This window comes from Cololabis saira, chromosome 5, assembly GCF_033807715.1.
Source record: "Cololabis saira isolate AMF1-May2022 chromosome 5, fColSai1.1, whole genome shotgun sequence".
In the NCBI taxonomy this organism is placed as follows: domain Eukaryota; kingdom Metazoa; phylum Chordata; class Actinopteri; order Beloniformes; family Belonidae; genus Cololabis; species Cololabis saira.
In genome coordinates this window covers 2,147,737-2,170,394 of record NC_084591.1, presented here as the reverse complement: position 1 = coordinate 2,170,394, position 22,658 = coordinate 2,147,737, and the positions used below count along the sequence as shown (strand labels likewise).

The 22,658-nt window shown below is 44.5% G+C and overlaps 1 protein-coding gene across 5 annotated transcripts in view; it reads right to left on the bottom strand.

The window, feature by feature from the left end:
* Window positions 1–22,658, bottom strand: part of LOC133443660 (unconventional myosin-IXAb-like) — a 130,793-nt gene that overhangs the window by 6,163 nt on the left and 101,972 nt on the right. For all 5 annotated transcript variants that reach the window (XM_061720767.1, XM_061720769.1, XM_061720771.1 and 2 more), the window contains 9 exons: window positions 21,989–22,177; window positions 20,451–20,498; window positions 19,801–19,912; window positions 19,202–19,263; window positions 17,595–17,787; window positions 15,618–15,746; window positions 14,920–15,025; window positions 1,620–1,751; window positions 919–1,036 (listed from right to left, as the gene is read on the bottom strand). In XM_061720767.1, the coding sequence (XP_061576751.1) occupies window positions 919–1,036; window positions 1,620–1,751; window positions 14,920–15,025; window positions 15,618–15,746; window positions 17,595–17,787; window positions 19,202–19,263; window positions 19,801–19,912; window positions 20,451–20,498; window positions 21,989–22,177 (1,089 nt within the window). The remainder of the gene's footprint in view (window positions 1–918; window positions 1,037–1,619; window positions 1,752–14,919; window positions 15,026–15,617; window positions 15,747–17,594; window positions 17,788–19,201; window positions 19,264–19,800; window positions 19,913–20,450; window positions 20,499–21,988; window positions 22,178–22,658) is intronic.

The window sequence follows — 22,658 nt, the reverse complement described above, 5'->3', positions numbered from 1 at the left end:
AAAATCCTACACTGTTGAGGGACATTAAAGTACACTGGAACTCAGCAGAAGTTTCCCCGTGTTTATCCTACTCACGACCCCAAAAAGGTTTAATTTAATAAGGTAAGGCTTAACTCTACACCAGCCTTACATCAGTAAAAGTTCAGACCTCAAAACGGTACTAGTTTCTTCTGAGCGGAGGAAGATTTTGGTCCGCGGGTCGAGGCGCGGTCGTTACTAGTCAACACAATAGATTAATATTAATAACCCAATATCGTGATACACTTTTTGGTTGTGGTGGTGTTTTTGTATCGCAAAATTTCGTGGCACGATATATTGTTACACCCCTACTAGTTACTAACATGAAGAGCTAACTAACCTGGTTGCTAACATGAAGAGCTAACTAACCTGGTTGCTAACATGAAGAGCTAACTAACCTGGTTGCTAACATGAAGAGCTAACTAACCTGGTTGCTAACATAAAGAGCTAACTAACCTGGTTACTAACATGAAGAGCTAACTAACCTGGTTGCTAACATGAAGAGCTAACTAACCTGGTTGCTAACATGAAGAGCTAACTAACCTGGTTGCTAACATGAAGAGCCAACTAACCTGGTTGCTAACATGCAGAGCTAACTAACCTGGTTGCTAACATGAAGAGCTAACTAACCTGGTTGCTAACATGAAGAGCTAACTAACTTGGTTACTAGCTTGACGTCTCTGTGTTCAGGTGCAGGTTCCACCAGATCCTCCAGGACCTGGTGGAACCTGCACCTGAACCAGGACCAGGACCTGACCCGTCTCCCGGGGGTGTGGTGGTCTCGGGGAGCCGGTTTCTGACCCGGTTCCTGACCCGGTTCCTGACCCAGTTCCTGACCCGGTTCCTGACCCGGTTCCGGGGTGACCCGGTTCCTGACCCGGTTCCTGACCCGGTTCCTACCTTCCTGATGAGGCTCAGCCGGGTCTTGGCTTTGCTCTCGGCGAACTCCAGGCTGCTGACGTCCTTGAGACGAGCTCGGTACTTGATCATCTGCTCGCTGATGAGCAGCTCCACAACCCTGCAGAGAGAGGACCGGTTAGACCTGGACCTGGACCAGGACCTGGACCTGGACCTGTTAGACCTGGACCTGGATCTGGAGTTGACAAAAAAAAGTTGAAATTTGGAAGAAAAAGTCAAAATTTTGAGAAAAAAGTCGAAAAAAGTTGAAATTTAGAGAAAAAAGTTGAAATTTAGAGAAAAAAGTTGAAATTTAGAGAAAAAGGTTGAGATTTTGATGAAAAAGTTGAAATTTTGAGAAAAAAAGTTGAAATTCTGAGAAAAAAGTCGAGAAAAAAGTTGAAAAGTCGAGAAAAATGTTTATATTTTGATGAAAAAGTTGAAATTTTGATGAAAAAAGTCGGAAAAAAAGTAGAAATTTTGAGAAAATAGTTGACCTGGACCAGACCTGCTTCTGGTTCTGGACCTGGTTCTGGACCTGGTTCTGGACCTGGACTAGACCTGGACCTGGTTCTGGACCTGGACCAGACCTGGACCAGGACCTGGACCTGGGTCTGGACCTGGGTCTGGACCAGGACCTGGACCAGGACTTGGACCCGGACCACCAGGGACTCGGACCACCAGGGACCGGGACTTGGACCTACGCCGTGGTCTTGCTGATGTCCTGGACGCTCTGCAGCGGGTCGGTGGAGTCGGGGCAGCGCAGGATACAGGGGGCGAAGACGATGGCGATGGCGTTAGCCGACATGCGGTTGGTTTCCTCCTGCAGGGCGATCCTGGAACACAGAGACCAGTTAGCACCCAGGCTAACCCAGGTTAGCTAGCTCTATAGGCTAGTTAGCTCCTCAGGCTAGTACCCAGGTTAGCTAGCTCTATAGGCTAGTTAGCTCCTCAGGCTAGTACCCAGGTTAGCTAGTTCTATAGGCTAGTTAGCTCCTCAAGCTAGTACCCAGGTTAGCTAGCTCTATAGGCTAGTTAGCTCCTCAGGCTAGTGCCCAGGTTAGCTAGCTCTATAGGTTAGTAACCAGGCTAGTTAGCTCCTCAGGCTAGTACCCAGGTTAGCTAGCTCTATAGGCTAGTTAGCTCCTCAGGCTAGTACCCAGGTTAGCTAGCTCTATAAGCTAGTTAGCTCCTCAGGCTAGTACGCCGGTTAGCTAGCTCTATAGGTTAGTAACCAGGCTAGTTAGCTCCTCAGGCTAGTACCCAGGTTAGCTAGCTCTATAGGCTAGTTAGCTCCTCAGGCTAGTACCCAGGTTAGCTAGCTCTATAGGCTAGTTAGCTGCTCAGGCTAGTACCCAGGTTAGCTAGCTCTATAGGCTAGTTAGCTGCTCAGGCTAGTACCCAAGTTAGTTAGTTCTTCAAGTTAGTAACCAGGGATCCAGCCTACCAAACATTATTTCTACTGACCAAACTGGTTTTATAAAGGGTCGGCAGTTATCTTGTAATATTCGTTGTTTACTTAACATAATAATGTCAAAATCTGTTACAGAATATCCTGAATTGGTGGTCTCTATGGATGCAGAGAAGGCCTTTGACCGAGTAGAGTGGGGTTATTTATTTTCAGTTCTCACAAGATTAGGATTTGGTCAAAAATATATTTCATGGATTAAATTGCTTTACAGTGCCCCTACTGCAAGTGTAATTACCAACTCTACTCGGTCTGAGTTCTTTCCTTTAACACGCGGTTGCCGCCAGGGCTGCCCCTTGTCACCCATGCTTTTCGCTGTCGCAATCGAACCGCTTTCCATTGCTTTGAAGAGCTCACCGCTCTTCTCTGGTATCAATAGGAATGGGATAGAACACAGAGTCTCGCTTTACGCGGATGACCTGTTGCTTTATATCTCTAACCCTACTGTCTGTATGAACAAGATTCTTGATATTTTACAAACTTTTGGTTCCTTTTCGGGTAATAAGTTGAATATTGATAAGAGCAAGCGTTTTTTTTCAGTCTTTACCAATATTCCTCCCCAAATCTTTTTTTAAGGAACTCGATCAGGCTATCTCATCATTTATTTGGGCAGGAAAGACTTCAAGAATAAAATATTCTACTCTACAACGAAGTAAAGAACAAGGTGGCCTTGCACTACCTAATCTGATGATGTAATACTGGGCGGCTAATATTCAAAAAATCCATACTTGGTACAACTTTCCAACTACAGACTGGTGTCAGATGGAAGCTCACTCTTGTAACTCAGTCTCTTTATCAACCTTAATCTGTGCCCCTCTAAATTCATATTCTGCTAAACACATTTCCAATCCAATTGTTGCATCTACTTTAAAGATCTGGAAGCAGTTTAGATGTAACCTTAAAATCACCTCTCTTTCGCCACGGATACCTATCTTTGACAATCATTTATTTCTTCCTTCGGCTCTCGACCCTGTTATCTCTGCATGGAAAGAGAAAGATCTGGTTTATTTTAGTTAATTTTACATTGATAAAGTTTTTGCTCCTTTCGACACCATTAAAAATAAGTTTGACCTTCCACAATCTCATTTATTTAGATATTTACAAATTCGAAACTTTGTTCAACATAACTTTTTTAACTTCCCTCATCAATTGTCCGAGTCGCTTGTCGATGCAATTTTATCCTTACCTGTAGCTCGCAGAAACATTTCAAATGTGATCAAATTAATCTCATCATCATTATCATTTCCTTCAACAGTTAAAAATATTTGGGAAAAAGAACTCGGTACTATTTTTTCACCTGAATGGTTGCAGAGAGCCCTAGACAGAATTAATTATACCTCATCTTGCGCCAAGCTGACATTGATTCAGTTTAAGGTCGTACACAGAATTCACATGTCCAAAGTTAAGCTTCATAGACTGTTTGATACAGGTGATAAATGTGACAGATGCTCTTATCTTTATCACCTGCTAACCATACACATATGTTCTTTTCCTGCCCAAAGCTGTGTTTATTTTGGTCATCTTTCTCTAATACTCTCTCAAAAGCCCTTAATAAACCGGTGGTTTCTAGCCCTTTAATTTCTATTTTTGGTGTACCTGAAGATTTTAACAGTTTTACGATTAAGGAGATTAATATAATTGCTTTTTCCTCTCTTGTAGCTCGTAGACGTATTCTACTTCAATGGAAGGACCAAAAACCTCCATCTCCCAATTCTTGGTTGAAAGACCTGATGTCATTTTTATATTTAAAGAAAATTAAATACAGTATTAGGGGTTGCTCTGATAAGTTTTCTTATATTTGGGAACCTATTCTTTCTTTTGTTAATTCTTTGGCATCCTTGGAAGATTAATTTTATTTTTTTTTTTTTTTTTTTTAATGTTTCTTTTTTTTTTTTTTTTTATTGATCTTTTTAGCAAAGAAAACAACATACAATGACAACATGGACACAAATAATCAAAAATACGAATTATGCATTATACATTGTCCCTTTCCTATTAACTGGAAATAATAATAATAAAAAAAAAGCAAGCAGCATAAAATGCAGCATAAATAACAATAATCAAAACAAATAAATAAATGAAAGAAATGAAAAGAAAATTAAGGTAAGGGGGAGGGATCAGTCGGTGGGTAGAGTCTTCAATGAGTTAAAATAATCTACGAAAGATTGCCATTTACGAACAAATTTAGATGAGTTGCCTTTTACTGAATATCTCACCTTTTCAGATTTTAGAAAAAACATAACATCACTAAGCCAAAGAGCAATAGACGGAGACTTGGGGGATTTCCATGAGAGTAGGATACGACGTCTAGCTAGAAGAGATGTGAAAGCCAATACTTCTGACTGTACGGGGCTGATATGTGAGGAGTCAAACGAAAGTCCGAATATTGCTATGAGGGGGGCCATAACAACGTTTTTCACCAGAACTTTAGACATGATCACAGAATAGTCACTCCAAAATTTCTGTAATCTAGGACAGGAGAAAAACATGTGACTTAAATTGCAGGGAGAGCCCTGGCATCTGTCGCATAAGTCTGCAACATTGGAATATATTTCGGATAATCGGGATTTTGATAGATGGGCTCTATGCAGCACCTTGAATTGAATAAGTTCAAGTCTAGCGCAAGGCGTGCTAGATCGTATGCTACGGATAGCTTTATCCCACAGCTCCCCTGTGAAGTCCAGGCCCAATTCCTGTCCCCAACCCTCCCGAGCTTTATCCACCGAGTGACCATCAAATGTCATACACAGTGCATATATCCTAGATATGAGAGACTTTTGACTAAGTTTCATTGTTAGAAGATCATCCCACGGTTGGTTAGCAGGAAGGGAAGGGAAGCATGGAAACAGAGCAGAGGCACAGTGTCGAAGCTGGAAGTAGCGAAACAAATGGGAGGCAGGCAAATTGAACTTTGACCTCAGATCTGAAAATGTGGAAAAGATCCCATCCTTATACAGATCCCTGAAGTGCTTAATGCCCCGGCTGTGCCAAATCATAAAAGTGGTGTCTATTAGTGATGGAGGGAACAGATGATTCTTAGTAACAGGTGTATAGGCGGATGGAGAAGCAAATTTAAAATGGCGCCTAAACTGTGACCAAATCTTAAGGGAGGAAAGTACCACAGGGCTATTTGTAAACTTAGAGGGATTCAATGGTAAAGAGGAGGAGAGTAGGGCCGTTACAGAGGATGAAGAGAGTGACTGAGCCTCCAATCTGCACCATAATAACTCAGGAGACTGAAGCCAGTAAATTAGTTTGTGAATATGCGCTGACCAATAGTAAAGCAAAAAGTTTGGTAGTGCTAGACCCCCATTAAATTTAAATTTTTGGAGAAGCGAATACCTCACTCTGGGTGTCTTACCGGCCCATAAAAAATTGGAAACAATTTGGTCAAGTGATTTAAAAAAAGATTTTGGTAGAAATAAAGGAGTGCATTGGAACAAAAAAAGAAATTTAGGCAATACAGTCATCTTCACTGTGTTAATTCTTCCTATCAGCGACAATGGTAGGGAGTTCCACCTCTGTAAGTCCGCCTTCACTCGAGTTACCAGTGAGGAAAAATTAGCGGTGAAAAGAGAGGGCAGAGTACGGGTCACATTAATCCCTAAGTATCTAAAGCCCGACGGGCTGAGTTTAAAGGGGATGTCAGATTGTTTGAGTAGTAAAGCAGAAGTGTTTATGGGGAAGCATTCACACTTGTGAAGATTGACCTTATAGCCGGAGAAGGATCCATAATTCTTCAACAGAGATAATATTGGTGCAATGCTGGTTAAAGGGTCAGATACATATAAAAGGAGGTCGTCTGCATAAAGTGACAATTTGAGTTCCACATTGGACCTAGAGATTCCGCGAAATAAAGGAAGAGTTCTTAAAGCAATTGAAAGTGGTTCGACGGATAGAGCGAAAAGCAAAGGGGAGAGAGGGCAGCCCTGTCTCGTGCCACGTGATAATGTAAAATAAGTGGAGTAGTTGTCATTGGTGTGAATGCTGGCCTGAGGGGAAGTGTAAAGAAGTATAATCCAAGATATAAACCTGTGTCCAAATCCGAATTTATGAAGTGTTGCAAAAAGATAGTTAAATTCGACACGATCAAACGCTTTTTCAGCATCAATCGCGATAACAACTTCAGGAAGTGGGGAAGAATCTTTAGAGAAAATCACATTTAGGAGTGTACGAACATTATAAAAGAGCTGGCGTCCCTTGATGAAACCATTCTGCTCCTCAGATATGATGCTAGGAAGGATCTTATCAAGACGAATTGCTAGTGCTTTTGCTAAAATTTTGACATCCACATTCAGTAAAGACAAGGGCCTGTAAGAAGTGCATGATTCAGGGTCTTTGTCCTTCAAAAGGAGGGCAATGGACGCCTGCATTAAAGAAGGAGGCAATGAGCCATGATCAAGGGACTCATTGTACATTGAGAGTAGAAGGGGGGCTAATTTGTCTTTGAATTTTTTGAAAAACTCAGCGCCGAACCCATCGGGACCAGGGGCCTTGTTGCTTTGCGTAGCTTCAATGGCGGCAACAATTTCTTGCAAGCTAAAAGGAGCATCGAGGCCATTAGCCACATCCAAATTGATAGTGGGAACAGTGATACTTTCGAGAAAGGAGGTCATTTCTGCTGTGTCAAGTGGAGATTCTGATTCATATAGAGAGGAGTAGTACGACTTAAAAATCGTGTTGATGGCGACTGGATCGGTGGTAAGTGTGCCAGTAGATTCTCTAATGCTAGGAATCAGTCTCGACGTTGCTTGCCTTTTTAATTGATGAGCCAATAACCTACTTGGTTTATCGCCGTGTTCATAATAGTTGGCATGAGCGTGTAATAGGAGCCGTTCAGAATCGGCTGTTGCTATAAGATCGAATTTTGACTGCAAATCAAGCCGTTGTTTCAGTAAATTCGGACTTGGGTTAACTGAGTTTAGTCTGTCTGTGTCCTGAATTTTAGATGTGAGCTCCTGTAATTTAGCCCTGCGGATTTTACTGGCATATGCTGAATAAGAGATAATCTGTCCTCGCAAATATGCTTTGAGTGATTCCCATACTAGCGAAAAACTGGTAGAATCTGTTTTGTTTAATGCAATGAAATCATCTATTGAAGCAGATATAGAAACATTAAATGCATCGTTGGATAAAAGCAATGGATTAAACCTCCAGGGAGAAGAAAAACGGGGGCGCTCAGACAATGTTATATTCAAAGTTAGAGGGGCGTGATCTGAAATAACAATTGGGTGGTATATGACAGAAGTAACTTTGGAAAGAAGAGAGCCATCAACAAAAAAATAGTCAATATGTGAATATGACTGATGTACTTGTGAAAAAAAAGAGAATTCCTTATCTCCAGGATGTGAGAACCTCCACGGATCAACAAGCCCGTTCTTGACTGTAAAATCGGTAATAGATTTTGACATAGAGGATTGAGTCAAAGTACGAGGATTCGAGCGGTCCAAAGAAGGATTAATAACACAATTCAGATCACCGCCCAGAATTGTAATATGCGTATTTAAGAATAGTGCGGCAGCTAAGCTCATATATGGAAGGTATTGTGCATTTTATGATAGAAGCATGAAACTTTCTACATATCATCTACATCCCCCAAGGATTAATTTCTGAAGTGGAAGCACTTTGGGTCTGACCTCTGGTGACCTTGAGAGGTCATTGACCTCAGCATTGCATTTTTCCATTATTTTCGCTTCATTCTCCATTATAATAAGTACATCATTTAAAAAAAAAATGTCTTTGTTATAATAAAGAAAATTTTGCTCAGTCAGGGCCTTTTGTATATGACAATACTGTTGCTGACCAGCAGAGGGCAGTAGTTGGCAGTTGGCAGCACCATTTACTATGACAGAAAGAGTGTGATGTTGTTGTCAGGAAAAGTGAGTATTTTAATCACCATCCATCTGATGAAAGACAATAGCTATTCATTAATTAAATGAAATAGCTAGCTAGCTAACTGTTAATGAATTAAACAAAATAGCCTAGCTAGCTAGCTAGCTGTTGATTAATTAAATAAAATGTCTTGCTAGCTAGCTAACTGTCAATGAATGAAATAAAATAGCTGTATCTAGCTGTTGATGAATTACATAAAATCGTTTGCTAGCTAGCTAGCTAGCTAGCTAGCTAGCTAGCTAGCTATTTATCTGTTAGTGAATGAAACAAATAGCCTAGCTAGCTAGCTGTTAAGTAATTAAATAAAATGTCTTGCTAGCTAGCTAACTGTTAATGAATGAAATAAAATAGCTGTAGCTAGCTGTTGATGAATTACATTAAATATTTGGCTAGGTAGCTAGCTAGCTATCTGTTAGTGAATTAAATAAAATAGATATAGCTAGCTGTTAATTAAATAAAATTGTTTGCTAGCTGGTTGTTGATGAATTAAAGCTATCTAACATGTAATAGTAAATTTACACAATGTGTTATGTTCTTTCAGGATTCCTCTGTAGCCTGTGTCAGCTAGCCTCCAGCGCCCTTCAAAATTGTGATAAGTCAACACTGTCTGCATCATGTCAAAACGCCATTTACTGGTTGATCCAACTCAGCCTCTAAGAATTCCAAGTTGAGTAGCCCTATTAACTGGGAACTCTGTGCTCTTTGTCAAATAAAAACAGGAGGAGCTTTGCAATGCCCCACCAGGCATAACAAGCCATCAGAAGACAGTGGTTATGTGTCATTGGCCAGGGATCTCCTTGCATTCCAAGAAATTGGACAAATACCACCTGAGTTGGACTTGGACAGGCTGGATGATGGGAATGGCATAGAGGCCACGCTGAGGACCAACAGAGCACAGTGGCACAAGGCCTGTAGAGTAAAATACAATCAAAGTACACTGCAACGACAGCGGAAGTCATTAGAAAAGTTGGAACAGTGTGATGTAGCCATGGTTCACACACGGTCTTCATCACTGTCGTAGTCACAGGCCTTCTTAAGGGCATCTCCGATATCATTCTGAAATGTCAAAAGTGTGTCTCTTCCCTGTGAATGTGCCATTAAACCAGGTACCTCTGAGAGAAGCCTGTTCTTTAGTCTGGTTGTGTGGATCCGATTCCCCACTGTGGCACCAAGTTGTTCAAGTCGAATTTGGTACAGGTGGAGCAATACTGGAGCAGTGTCCTCCTCACTTCTTCTTTCCTCCATGAAGGCTACCAACTCTGCAAACGCAATACCAAGTAGCTGGGCATCTTCCTTGTGTTCATCCTTTGATATAGCCTGTCTTGCTTTGTTATATAGCTTCTGGAGGCAGTTTAGATGATATTTTGCTTCAAGGGCTATCATGTCCGCAGGTGCAAGTTTAGCAAGCAACTCAGTGTCTTCTGTTTCCACGGCAGCTTTTCTAACTTTGGCATCTAACTGTTTTGTTGATGCCATATTGAGCACTTCAGACCCAGTAGGCTTGTTGCAGAAGAAACACAAAGGGTCTTTTGGGTGGATATGACTGTGAGAAGACCGTGTGTGAACCATGGCTACATCACACTGTTCCAACTTTTCTAATGACTTCCGTCGTCGTTGCAGTGTACTTTGATTGTATTTTACTCTACAGGCCTTGTGCCACTGTGCTCTGTTGGTCCTCAGCGTGGCCTCTATGCCATTCCCATCATCCAGCCTGTCCAAGTCCAACTCAGGTGGTATTTGTCCAATTTCTTGGAATGCAAGGAGATCCCTGGCCAATGACACATAACCACTGTCTTCTGATGGCTTGTTATGCCTGGTGGGGCATTGCAAAGCTTCTCCTGTTTTTATTTGACAAAGAGCACAGAGTTCCCAGTTAATAGGGCTACTCAACTTGGAATTCTTAGATGTAAAAGGCTGAGTTGGATCAACCAGTAAATGGCGTTTTGACATGATGCAGACAGTGTTGACTTATCACAATTTTGAAGGGCGCTGGAGGCTAGCTGACACAGGCTACAGAGGAATCCTGAAAGAACATAACACATTGTGTAAATTTACTATTACATGTTAGATAGCTTTAATTCATCAACAACCAGCTAGCAAGCAATTTTATTTAATTAATTAACAGCTAGCTAAATCAATTTTATTTAATTCACTAACAGATAGCTAGCTAGCTAGCTAGCAAAATATTTTATGTAATTCATCAACAGCTAGCTACAGCTATTTTATTTCATTCATTAACAGTTAGCTAGCTAGCAAGACATTTTATTTAATTACTCAACAGCTAGATAGCTAGGCTATTTGTTTAATTCATTAACAGTTAGCTAGCTAGCTATTTCATTTAATTAATGAATAGCTATTGTCTTTCATCAGATGGATGGTGATTAAAATACTCACTTTTCCTGACAGCAACATCACACTCTTTCTGTCATAGTAAATGGTGCTGCCAGCTTCCAACTGCCAACTACTGCCCTCTGCTGGTCAGCAACAGTATTGTCATATACAAAAGGCCATGACTGAGCAAAATTTTCTTTATTATAACAGAGACATATTTTTTTTTTTAAATTATGTACTTATTATAATGGAGAATGAAGCGAAAATAATGGAAAAATGCAATGCTGAGGTCAATGACCTCTCAAGGTCACCAGAGGTCAGACCCAAAGTGCTTCCACTTCAGAAATTAATCCTTGGGGGGTGTAGATGATATGTAGAAAGTTTCATGCTTCTATCATAAAATGCACAATTGGTTTGCTTATCTGCCGCACTAGAAAGGGAGGTTGCCAAACAGCCTATCTGTAAAATTGGGGTCATCAAAATTTGGGGCATATATATTCACCAACAATACAGGGTTACAGTATAAAGTGCCCGCCACAATAAGATATCTACCATTCTTATCGGATATTGTCCTGGAGACGGAGAAATTAACTCTTCTGTTGATCAAAATTGCTACTCCTCTAGACTTAGAATCAAAATTTGAATGAAAAATATCACCCACCCAAGCACGTTTGAGTCTAAAATGATCTTTATTTCGCAAATGAGTTTCCTGAAGGAAAGCTATGTCAGTGTCCAAGCGTTTCAAATGTGAAAAAATCTTTGATCGTTTAATTGGATTATTCACACCTCTAACATTCCAGCTAGTGAATCTGATGATTGATCCAGTATCAGGCTTGTGCAGATTACGATCGTTCATATGGGCATTCTTTGAGAGAAAATAAGACAGACTCACCCACCACAAGAAGAAATATAAGAAAAAGGGGTAAAAAGGAAAACCAAAACAAACAAAACTCAGGAGTATATACATACCTATAGAGACATAATCCGAAAGCCAACAACCCATAACTCCCGCCCACCCACCCGTCGCACATTTGATGATCCCATCCCCAAACGATGGAAACAGCCGTGCAGGCTTCAACGGAAGCCATTCTCAAAAAAAATGCTTTCGACTATGAAGCTAAATACAAAAACAAAAACAAAGTCAGCTCCTGCAGAGTTAAAACCTTAAAAAAAAATAAATAAATAAAATATGAGGCATATAAGACCAACAGTCTGAGCCATTCTGACAATCGCTGTCTTGTCAGGGTAACAACAAACATTAATTAAATTAAGTAGATCTTTGGCCTGTAGAACAATGATATAGACATATATGCACTCGCACACCCACACAGACACGCACACACATACACACAAATTAAACAATAGACAGGGGTGTGTGCATATTTCCAATCAAGGCATCATACCAGAGAAATGATTAGGCCTACAATTTTAAACGGTGCTGTACCCATTGATAGATAGAAAGAAAGAAAGAAAGAAAGAAAGAAAGAAAGAAAGAAAGAAAGAAAGAAAGAAAGAAAGAAAGAAAGAAAGAAAGAAAGAAAGAAAGAAAAAAAAAAAAAATTAAGACATAAAGTCCCGTTTTATGAATTGACTCACTCACCCAGGGCCAGAGTCCCGCATGGACAGCAAGCTGGATAAATCGTCCCAGAAAACTAGCTGGTAGTCACTTTTTTTATTTTCTTGATGAATGCCAAGGCTTCATCTGGCGCCGTGAAGTCCCGCTGCTGGCCGTTATGGGTTACACGCAGCCGGGCGGGATACAGCAATCCATACCGGACTCCTTCAATCTCCCGCAGCTGACGGCGCACCTCATTAAAGGCAGCGCGCGCCCGCGCCGTCTTGGCGGTGTGGTCCGGGAACACGGAGATGGTCATATTCCGAACCGTTATCCGCTGCTGCTCTCTCGCCTTTCTGAGGATGTCAGCGCAGTCGGTGTAATAATGGAGCTTAGCCACTATTGCGCGGGGCCGGGCACCGGGCTGGGGTCTCGGCATGAGGGTGCGGTGGGCTCTGTCAACCACCGGTTCCGCGTCGAGGGCGAAGGCTTCCGATAACAGCTTGGAAACACCGGCTGCAGATGAAGAGTCAGGATCCTCCTCCGGGACGCCAATAATCCGTATGTTCTGCCGACGAGACCTTGACTCCAAATCCTCGCATCTGTCCTCCAGCCTCACACATTCTTTCGACAAGTGATCCACTTTTTTCTGGAGAGCAACTATGTCGTCTGAGCAGCTTGAGAGCGAGAGCTCGATCCCAGCGACCGTGGCTGCGAGACCCGCGACGTCCGCCTTCATGGAGGAAATACTGCCGGAGAGATCAGCTTTAAGTGAAAGCAGCTCGGACTTAATAGAAGTTAAATTGTCACTCAGTGCTGCTTGAAGCTCTGTCTTAAATATAGCCGCAACATCGTTGCGAAGCGCGGAGAGTAGTTCCTTCTTGAGCTGGCTGAACTCCGCGGCGGGATCCGGCGCGGCGCAGGTGCTCTCCGGAGGAGGAGAATCACCGCGGGGCGAGGAGACAGCATGAGCAGCAGGCCGCGGGTTAGCTGGAGGGTTATTCCCCGCTTTGATGGACTTTGGAGGCATTTTTCTGGTGAGTTCACGATGTAACCGCGTTGAAAAAAAAATTGGTTCAAACCCAAGCCGTGGGAGTAATTCAAATAGTGCCAAAAAATGGAGAATTACATTAACTCTGCAGGAGCTCCGCTAAGCACGTCTCACCCCATGTATAGCTAAGCTGGAAGCCCCCCTTGGAAGATTAATTTAATCTGATTTAATTTAATTACAGGGAAGTATGATATTGCTAACCATGTCTTTTTTTTTTTTTTTTTTTAGGGTTCCTCTTATGTCTGTTTATTTTAAATGTTTATTTATTTATCTTATTTTTTAATTTCTTTTTATTTTTGTTGTTGTTGTTTTGAGTGTCCTGTATTTTATTTTATTACTTTATTTTTCCTATTATTATTGTCTTCAGTCAGAGTTTGATTGGTAATTGGTACTTACTTTGGGACCTGTTTATAATTACGTATTTTGCAGTGTGTGTGTTTTGGGGTGTTTGTTATGTTAAGTTTTGTGTCCTTATTTATTTTATTCGTTTTTTTTTTTGTTTGTTTTGTTTGTTGTGTTTGTTGTGTGTGTGGTAAAATATAAAATGGGGTATTCTGTCTAACGCTTTAAAAAAAAAAGTTTATTGTGTAATATAATCTACATGGACTACCCAATAAAGAAACATGTTATAAAAAAAAAAAAGTTAGTAACCAGGTTAGACTTTTCACTTCTGGCTCTCGACGAAGGCGGACGCTTTTTCTGCTCCTCTCCCTTATCTACTGCCCTGCTACTGCTTTTTGTCCTGTCTCGTCTTCAGAGTCTCTTCTTTTCACTCCTCCGAAACTCTACAATCATGGAATTGATTAACTGGTCTCTCAGCATAATTGAACAAATTTTTGCGACAAGAAGTCAGGGGGTAAGGGAGCCCTCCTGCCCCGATGGGACATTTTTCGCTGGATACACAATGGATTCCTACAAATACTGGAAGCCTTTGTGCCTCCAGATTCTGTCTGTCGAGGACGTTGAAGATGCTTCATAATTGGATTTATGATAGCAGGATTTCTCTTGATCATCCTCTTGATAGGAGGAGGGGGATAACTGGTCTACCGACAAACACGTAAGTCGTCGACAGCTGTTCTGGCTCTTTCAGAGCTGCCGGACGTGGCTGAAGGGACAAGCAAGGTGATCAACGCTCAGACTTTAACGTTGGGGGAGCAAAGCCGTAAGCTGGATGTGATTCTTGAACAGAATCGCTGCTGGCGGCGTCTTTGAGCTCATTGGCAAGATGGAGAAGACCCTGGAGAAGTTGGAAGCTCAGCTTGGCGGGAATTGATCACAAATTCGTCTTATTGGAGTCGCCATTGATGAACCAGAGACTGAAGGCAGACGGAAAATTACTGAGTCTGTCTGTTTTTGCAATACAATTGTTGATTCTATAATCTGGCCTTGACAGGGCGGTTTTGGCCGATCGCTCTGGTCACAATCTCCCTGGTGGAATGTAAACAAGGTGACTCTGCCCCCACTAACCCTCCCCTCTTAGGAACATCTGTGGACCTGGATCAGAACTGTACCGAGCCGCCTGATAACATCAAGGACATTGGCTGAGAGCAGCTCTGAGCGAAGTTCACGGACTTACCGCTTACACACACACTTACTGATAAACACACCTCCCTCAATTCAACGCCTCCAGGTTAGTTAGCTCTTCATGTTAGCTCTACCAGGTTAGTTAGCTCACCTGACCAGGTGAGTCCTGATGACATCACTCACCTGACCAGGTGGAACACCAGCCGCTCCAGCGTGCTCAGGTGAGTCCGGCTCAGCTGCTCGATGACGGAGTAAACCCACTGGACCACCTCCCGCTTCTCCGGCTGACCTGGAACAGAACCAGAACCAGAACCGGGTCAGAACCAGAACCAGAACCGGGTCAGAACCCTGAGGCCAGAGACATCTGGACAGGAGACAGGCACCAGCCAGGTTAGCGGGTCTAGTCCAGGTCCAGGTCTGGTCCAGGTCCAGAACCAGAACCAGAACCAGAACCAGGTCCAGGTCTAGTCCAGGTCCAGGTCCAGAACCAGGTCCAGGTCCTGGTCCAGGTCTAGTCCAGGTCTAGTCCAGGTCCAGGTCCAGAACCAGGTCCAGGTCCTGGTCCAGGTCTAGTCCAGGTCTGGTCCAGGTCCTGGTCCAGGTCCAGGTCTAGGTCTAGTCCAGGTCCAGGTCTGGTCCAGGTCCTGGTCCAGGTCTAGTCCAGGTCTGGTCCAGGTCCAGGTCCAGGTCTAGTCCAGGTTAAGGTCTAGTCCAGGTCCAGGTCTGGTCCAGGTCCAGGTCCAGGTCTAGTCCAGGTTAAGGTCTAGTCCAGGTCCAGGTCTGGTCCAGGTCCAGGTCCAGGTCTAGGTGTAACAGGTCCAGGTCCTCTGAGGACGGAGAGCTCTGCCAGGAACATAAGGCTCTATCAGGTCTTGCCTCACCCATGGCCCTGAGGAACTCCTCGTACAGCTCGAAGGTCATCAGGGGACTGGGAAGGTCGCGGAGCCACTGCTTGAACACGCTGGCGATGACGTGGATGTTGTAATCGTCCAGGTTCACCGTGCTCACGTCTGGGGAGGAAACACTTTTACTGTAAAGATCTAAAACCTCCAAACATCTAAAACCTTTAAACATCTAAACATCTAAACATTTAAAACCTCTAACGATCTAAAACCTCCAAACATCTAAAACCTCTAAACATCTAAACATCTAAACATTTAAAACCTCTAACGATCTAAAACCTCCAAACATCTAAAACCTCTAAACATCTAAACATCTAAAACCTCCAAACATCTAAAACATCTAAACATCTAAACATCTAAACATCTAAAACCTCTAAACATCTAAAGATCTAAAACCTTAAATTTGTTGACATTTCATGAACTAGTAGACTATAGTATTCTGCAAATTATGTTTAAAGCTCATAAAAAAACCAATCAACATTCAGAAAATATTTGAAAAAAGAGAAAGCAAGTATAACTTAAAAGGAACAGAGATCTTTAAAAACCCAAGATGAAGGACAAAATTGATGGAACGTTGTGTTTCTGTGAAAGGAATCAGTTTATGGAACAATCTGAATAAAGAAACCAAAGAATCCAAATCAAACATTACATTCAAAAGAACAATTAAAGCCTGTATGTTAAGGAAATATAACGAAAAATGTTCGTTTCTCACCAAATGTTGAGTTTGGTTGACATACCCCTAGGCGGTGGTAATTTTATTTGAATGTTATTTTAATTTAATTTAATTTTAGTTGTTTTTTTTCACTTAGTTGTTGTTTTTTTATTATTATTTTTAATTTATGTTTTTTGTGAAAGGGGCAGATCAGATAAGATTCTTCTTCTTTCTGCTCCCTTTTCATTCACAAGTTAGAAACATTTGTGTTTGTGTTGAATTGTTTAGTTTTTTGAATGAAATAAATAATAAAATGAAATGAAATGAAAACCTCTAAAGATCTAAAGATCTGAGGGGGTGGTGGAGCAGGTCTAAAGATCTGAGGGGGTGGTGGAGCAGGTCTAAAGATCTGAGGGGGTGGTGGAGCAGGTCTAAAGATCTGAGGGGGTGGTGGAGCAGGTCTAAAGGTCTAAAGATCTGAGGGGGTGGTGGAGCAGGTCTAAAGATCTGAGGGGGTGGTGGAGCAGGTCTAAAGATCTGAGGGGGTGGTGGAGCAGGTCTAAAGGTCTGAGGGGGTGGTGGAGCAGGTCTAAAGATCTGATGGGGGTGGTGGAGCAGGTCTAAAGGTCTGAGGGGGTGGTGGAGCAGGTCTAAAGATCTGATGGGGGTGGTGGAGCAGGTCTAAAGGTCTGAGGGGGTGGTGGAGCAGGTCTAAAGATCTGATGGGGGTGGTGGAGCAGGTCTAAAGGTCTGAGGGGGTGGTGGAGCAGGTCTAAAGATCTGATGGGGGTGGTGGAGCAGGCCTAAAGATCTGAGGGGGTGGTGGAGCAGGTCTAAAGGTCTGAGGGGGTGGTGGATCATGTCTAAAGGTCTGAGGGGGTGGTGGAGCAGGTCTAAAGATCTGAGGGGGTGGTGGAGCAGGTCTAAAGATCTGAGGGGGTGGTGGAGCAGGTCTAAGGATCTGAGGGGGTGGTGGAGCAGGTCTAAAGGTCTGAGGGGGTGGTGGAGCAGGTCTAAAGATCTGAGGGGGTGGTGGAGCAGGTCTAAAGATCTGAGGGGGTGGTGGAGCAGGTCTAAAGGTCTGAGTGGGTGGTGGAGCAGGTCTAAGGATCTGAGTGGGTGGTGGAGCAGGTCTAAAGGTCTGAGGGGGTGGTGGAGCAGGTCTAAAGATCTGAGGGGGTGGTGGATCAGGTCTAAAGATCTAAAGGTCTGAGGGGGTGGTGGAGCAGGTCTAAAGGTCTAAAGGTCTGAGGGGGTGGTGGAGCAGGTCTAAAGACTTGGTGGGGGTGTGGAGAAGGTCTCACCCGTGTCCAGGCCCTGCCGCAGCTCCTTGATCTTGTTGGTGGAGCCGGACTTCCTGTAGATTCCCTCGGTGTAGAGGCCGTGCATCTCGATGTAGTTGATCAGCTTCTCCACCAGGGGGGGCACCGACCGCTCCTCGCTGCTCAGGCGGCTCAGCTCCACGCCGAACTGCCGGGACGACGTCTCCGGGTCGTACTGGAGGGGGAGGACACCTGTTACCGGGGTTACCGGGGTCTGGGACGGGGTTACCGGGGTCTGGGTTTGGGACGGGGTTACCGGGGTCTGGGACGGGTTACCGGGGTTACCGGGGTCTGGGACGGGGTTACCGGGGTTTGGGACGGGGTTACCGGGGTTTGGGACGGGGTTACCGGGGTCTGGGACGGGGTTACCGGGGTTTGGGACGGGGTTACTGGGGTCTGGGACGGGGTTACCGGGGTTACTGGGGTCTGGGACGGGGTTACCGGGGTCTGGAACGGGTTACCGGGGTTTGGGACGGGGTTACCGGGGTGTGGGACGGGGTTACCGGGGTTACTGGGGTCTGGGACGGGGTTACCGGGGTCTGGGACGGGGTTACCGGGGTCTGGGACGGGGTTACCGGGGTTACTGGGGTCTGGGACGGGGTTACCGGGGTCTGGAACGGGTTACCGGGGTTTGGGACGGGGTTACCGGGGTGTGGGACGGGGTTACCGGGGTTTGGGACGGGGTTACCGGGGTCTGGGACGGGGTTACCGGGGTCTGGGACGGGGTTACCGGGGTCTGGGATGGGGTTACCGGGGTCTGGAACGGGGTTACCGGGGTTTGGGACGGGGTTACCGGGGTCTGGGACGGGGTTACCGGGGTTTGGGACGGGGTTACTGGGGTCTGGGACGGGGTTACCAGGGTCTGGGACGGGGTTACCGGGGTCTGGGACGGGGTTACCGGGGTTTGGGACGGGGTTACCGGGGTTACCGGGGTCTGGGACGGGGTTACCGGGGTTTGGGACGGGGTTACCGGGGTCTGGGACGGGGTTACCGGGGTCTGGGACGGGGTTACCGGGGTTTGGGACGGGGTTACCGGGGTCTGGGACGGGGTTACCGGGGTTACCGGGGTCTGGGACGGGGTTACCGGGGTCTGGGACGGGGTTACCGGGGTTTGGGACGGGGTTACCGGGGTCTGGGACGGGGTTACCGGGGTTTGGGACGGGGTTACCGGGGTTTGGGACGGGGTTACCGGGGTTTGGGATGGGGTTACCGGGGTCTGGGACGGGGTTAACCGAAAATAAACCTGAAAAAACCCGAAAATAAACCCGAAAAAACCCGAAACACACCCGAAAATAAACCCGAAAAAACTAGAAAATAAACCCGAAAAAACCCGAAACACACCCGAAAATAAACCCGAAAAAACTAGAAAATAAACCCGAAAAAACCCGAAACACACCCGAAAATAAACCCGAAAAAACCCGAAAATAAACCCGAAAAAAACCCCCAAAATAAACCTGAAACACACCCAAAAATAAACCCGAAAAAACCCGAAAAACCCCGAAAAACCCCGAAAATAAACCAGAAAAAACCCGAAAATAAACCCGAAAAAAACAGAAAATAAACCCGAAAAAAGCAGCAGGAGCTCCTACCTTCTTACTGCAGGTGCTGGTCATCCTGGAGCAGCACTTCCTGTGACAGGCGTAGCGACACACTGGAGACAGAAGAAGAAGAAGAACCTGTAGTTAGTGTCAGTAAACCTGTAGTTAGTGTTTAGTAAACCTCTAGTTAGTTGGTAAACCTCTAGTTAGTGTTAGTAAACCTCTAGTTAGTGTTAGTAAAGTCTAGTTAGTGTCAGTAAACCTCTAGTTAGTATTAGTTAACCTCTAGTTAGTGTTTAGTAAACCTCTAGTTAGTGTTAGTAAACCTCTAGTTAGTGTTAGTAAACCTCTAGTTAGTGTTAGTAAACCTCTAGTTAGTGTCAGTAAACCTCTAGTTAGTGTTGGTAAACCTCTAGTTAGTTACTAAACCTCTAGTTAGTGTTAGTAAACCTCTAGTTAGTGTTAGTAAAGTCTAGTTAGTGTTAGTAAACCTCTAGTTAGTGTTAGTAAACCTCTAGTTAGTGTTAGTAAACCTCTAGTTAGTGTTAGTAAACCTCTAGTTAGTGTTAGTAAAGTCTAGTTAGTGTTAGTAAACCTCTAGTTAGTGTTAGTAAACCTCTAGTTAGTGTTAGTAAAGTCTCTGGGCTCACGTTTGCAGACACAGGCCCGGTCCATCATCCAGATGAGAGAGGAGCAGAACTCGCAGTAGGTGGGGATGCTGTACTGGGTGGACTTGAAGACGTGTCCGTGGCGCTCCTCCACCTGTAGGGGGCAGCAGAAGCACGAGTCAGGCCGAGTCCAGACCTGAGGACCTGGAGAAGCTCCTGGAGAAACCCCTGGAGAAACCCCTGGAGAAACTCCTGGAGAAACCCCTGGAGAAACTCCTGGAGAAACTCCTGGAGAAACCCCTGGATAAACTCCTGGAGAAACCCCTGGAGAAACTCCTGGAGAAACTCCTGGAGAAGCTCCTGGAGAAACCCCTGGAGAAACCCCTGGAGAAACTCCTGGAGAAACCCCTGGAGAAACTCCTGGAGAAACTCCTGGAGAAACTCCTGGAGAAACTCCTGGAGAGACTCCTGGAGAGACTCCTGGAGAAACTCCTGGAGAAACTCCTGGAGAAATTCCTGGAGAAACTTCTGGAGAAACTCCTGGAGAAACTCCTGGAGAAACTCCTGGAGAAACTCCTGGAGAAACTCCTGGAGAAACTCCTCTAGGTTCAGGTGGAGAAACTCCTGGAGAAACTCCTGGAGAAACTCCTGGAGAAACTCCTGGAGAACCTGGAGAAGCTGCAGACACTCACAATGTCGGACTCCTTCTTCCTCGACTTCTTCCGCTCACGTTTCGGCGCCTGAAACAGATGGGGGTTAAACACGTTCAGATATTGCTGGTTCTGAACAGAAGTTCTTTTTACCCCGTTATTATGAATCAACACCTTCCCCATCCAGGACGACGGCTGAGGAGCAGGGGCTTCATTTATAAAAGAGTGTGTAGGATTCATACTAAAAGTGCACGTAAACCCAAAAGCCGAAAATGGCGGGCGCAAAAAAAAATCTGGATTTATAAAACCGTGTGCACGCACACTTGCACGCAATGTTCGCTTTATAAATCACAGTCCAGCTGGAAGGTTGCGCAGCTGAATTCGCCTCATATCCCGCCCTCTACACGCCCACTTTCTACCATAAATGGGCAATGCAAAGTAGTATTTGCATATGAATGAGCCTGCTGAGCAAGCGCAGCGGCTCCTGCAGCCTGTTTGGGTCAGGATGAATGAGACGTGTCGAGACACCGTGCCACTGAATTTCACGGAGACCGAGATTGAGATGTTGTGGATGAGGTGGAGGACAGGAAAACCACATTATTTGGGGGTCACAGTAAAAGTATAAATAGTATATAAATAGTATAAAATAAAGCGAGTGAGTGGCAGCACGCCGTTGCTGCGCTAAACGCCGTGAGTGCCAAGGACAGATGGTGCAGAAAAAAAAAGAAGTGTCGTGATGTCGCCAGTTCCTCATATCTTAAGTAAGTTCCTACAGGAGGGTCAGGGTTGCCGTAGGGATACACACATTTTTCGGTTAGTTTTTTCTTTTTAAATCCCAACCTTTGCGCACAAGGTGGCTTGCGCATCTTTCAAGCCCTGTTTTGTACGCTAACGAGCTTTATAGATGAGGCCCCAGATCTGTGTCATACTTCACAGACTTACCACTCACACACAATCATAAATACACCGTCTTCGTCATGATGTTGTTATCAGTACCGTATCGGCACGAATATAAGACAGTGTTTTCTGCATTGAAAAGTTAAGTTATGATGCAAACTTGAATGAGGCTAAATAACATGCTTTTAATCTCCAATATATTTTTATAATCATTTGTTTCAGATGTACTGTCATTATTTTCTGTATAAAAATTGAATTTGGTGTTGAAAAAGTCCTTTTTCAAACTTGAGTCTTGAAAAAGAGGGTCGTCTTATAATCAGGGTCGTCTTATATTCGGGCCGATACGGTACGTTGCTTTCCTGGTGCTGAGGTGTTTTTGCACCTTCACCTGTGTATTTATACACAGGTGAAGGTTCCTTCTTTCCTTCCTCCATCCCAGAATCATCCTTTCTCCAAAATGCCGCCATAGAACAAAGAATGGTTCCAACGGTGTTTAACTGGAGTCAAACATGTCTGACATGTTCTAACTTGGCCAATAAAGCTGGTTGGGATTCTGATTCAACCGTCGCTCCACCTTGCTCTGAAATGTCTCCATATCATAATGTGCTGTTTTCTGGGGGAAAGTAAATGTGATGAATCTGAACCCCGACGTGGGTCGTGGGCGGCGGCGGCGAGCGTCTCACCCGGCCCACCGTTCCCTCCGAGGGCTTGTGCTCCGTCAGGAACTCGTCCAGGAAAACCTTGAAGGTGTTGACCCAGACCCGGACCGGGGACTCGGCCCAGTCCCGCTGCTCCAGACGCATGCTCTTCTCCAGGATGAGCTCGAACAGGGAGTACAGGTCCTTGTAGCGGACGCTCCTCCCATCATCCATCTGGGGGGGGAAACAGAGGGTTAGGGGGGCAGCAGACCCCCACCCAGGACTGACCACCAGAACTGGTCCTGGGGGTCTGGACCAGGACCAGAACTAGGGCTGGGTGATATGGACCAAAAGTCATATCTGGGTATTTTCTAGCTGAAAGTTGATACTCGATATATATCGATATTTTTTCTGTGCCATAATCGGGGTTTCCCCCAAAGCATTATAGCATAGCATCTCTGTTAGCATCTCTGTTAGCATCTCCGTTAGCATCTCTGTTAGCTTCTCTGTTAGCATCTCTGTTAGCATCCCCGTTAGCATCTCCGTTAGCATCTCTGTTAGCATCTCCGTTAGCATCTCTGTTAGCATCTCCGTTAGCATCTCTGTTAGCATCTCTGTTAGCTTCTCTGTTAGCATCTCTGTTAGCATCTTTGTTAGCATCTCTGTTAGCTTCTCTGTTAGCATCTCCGTTAGCATCTCTGTTAGCTTCTTTGTT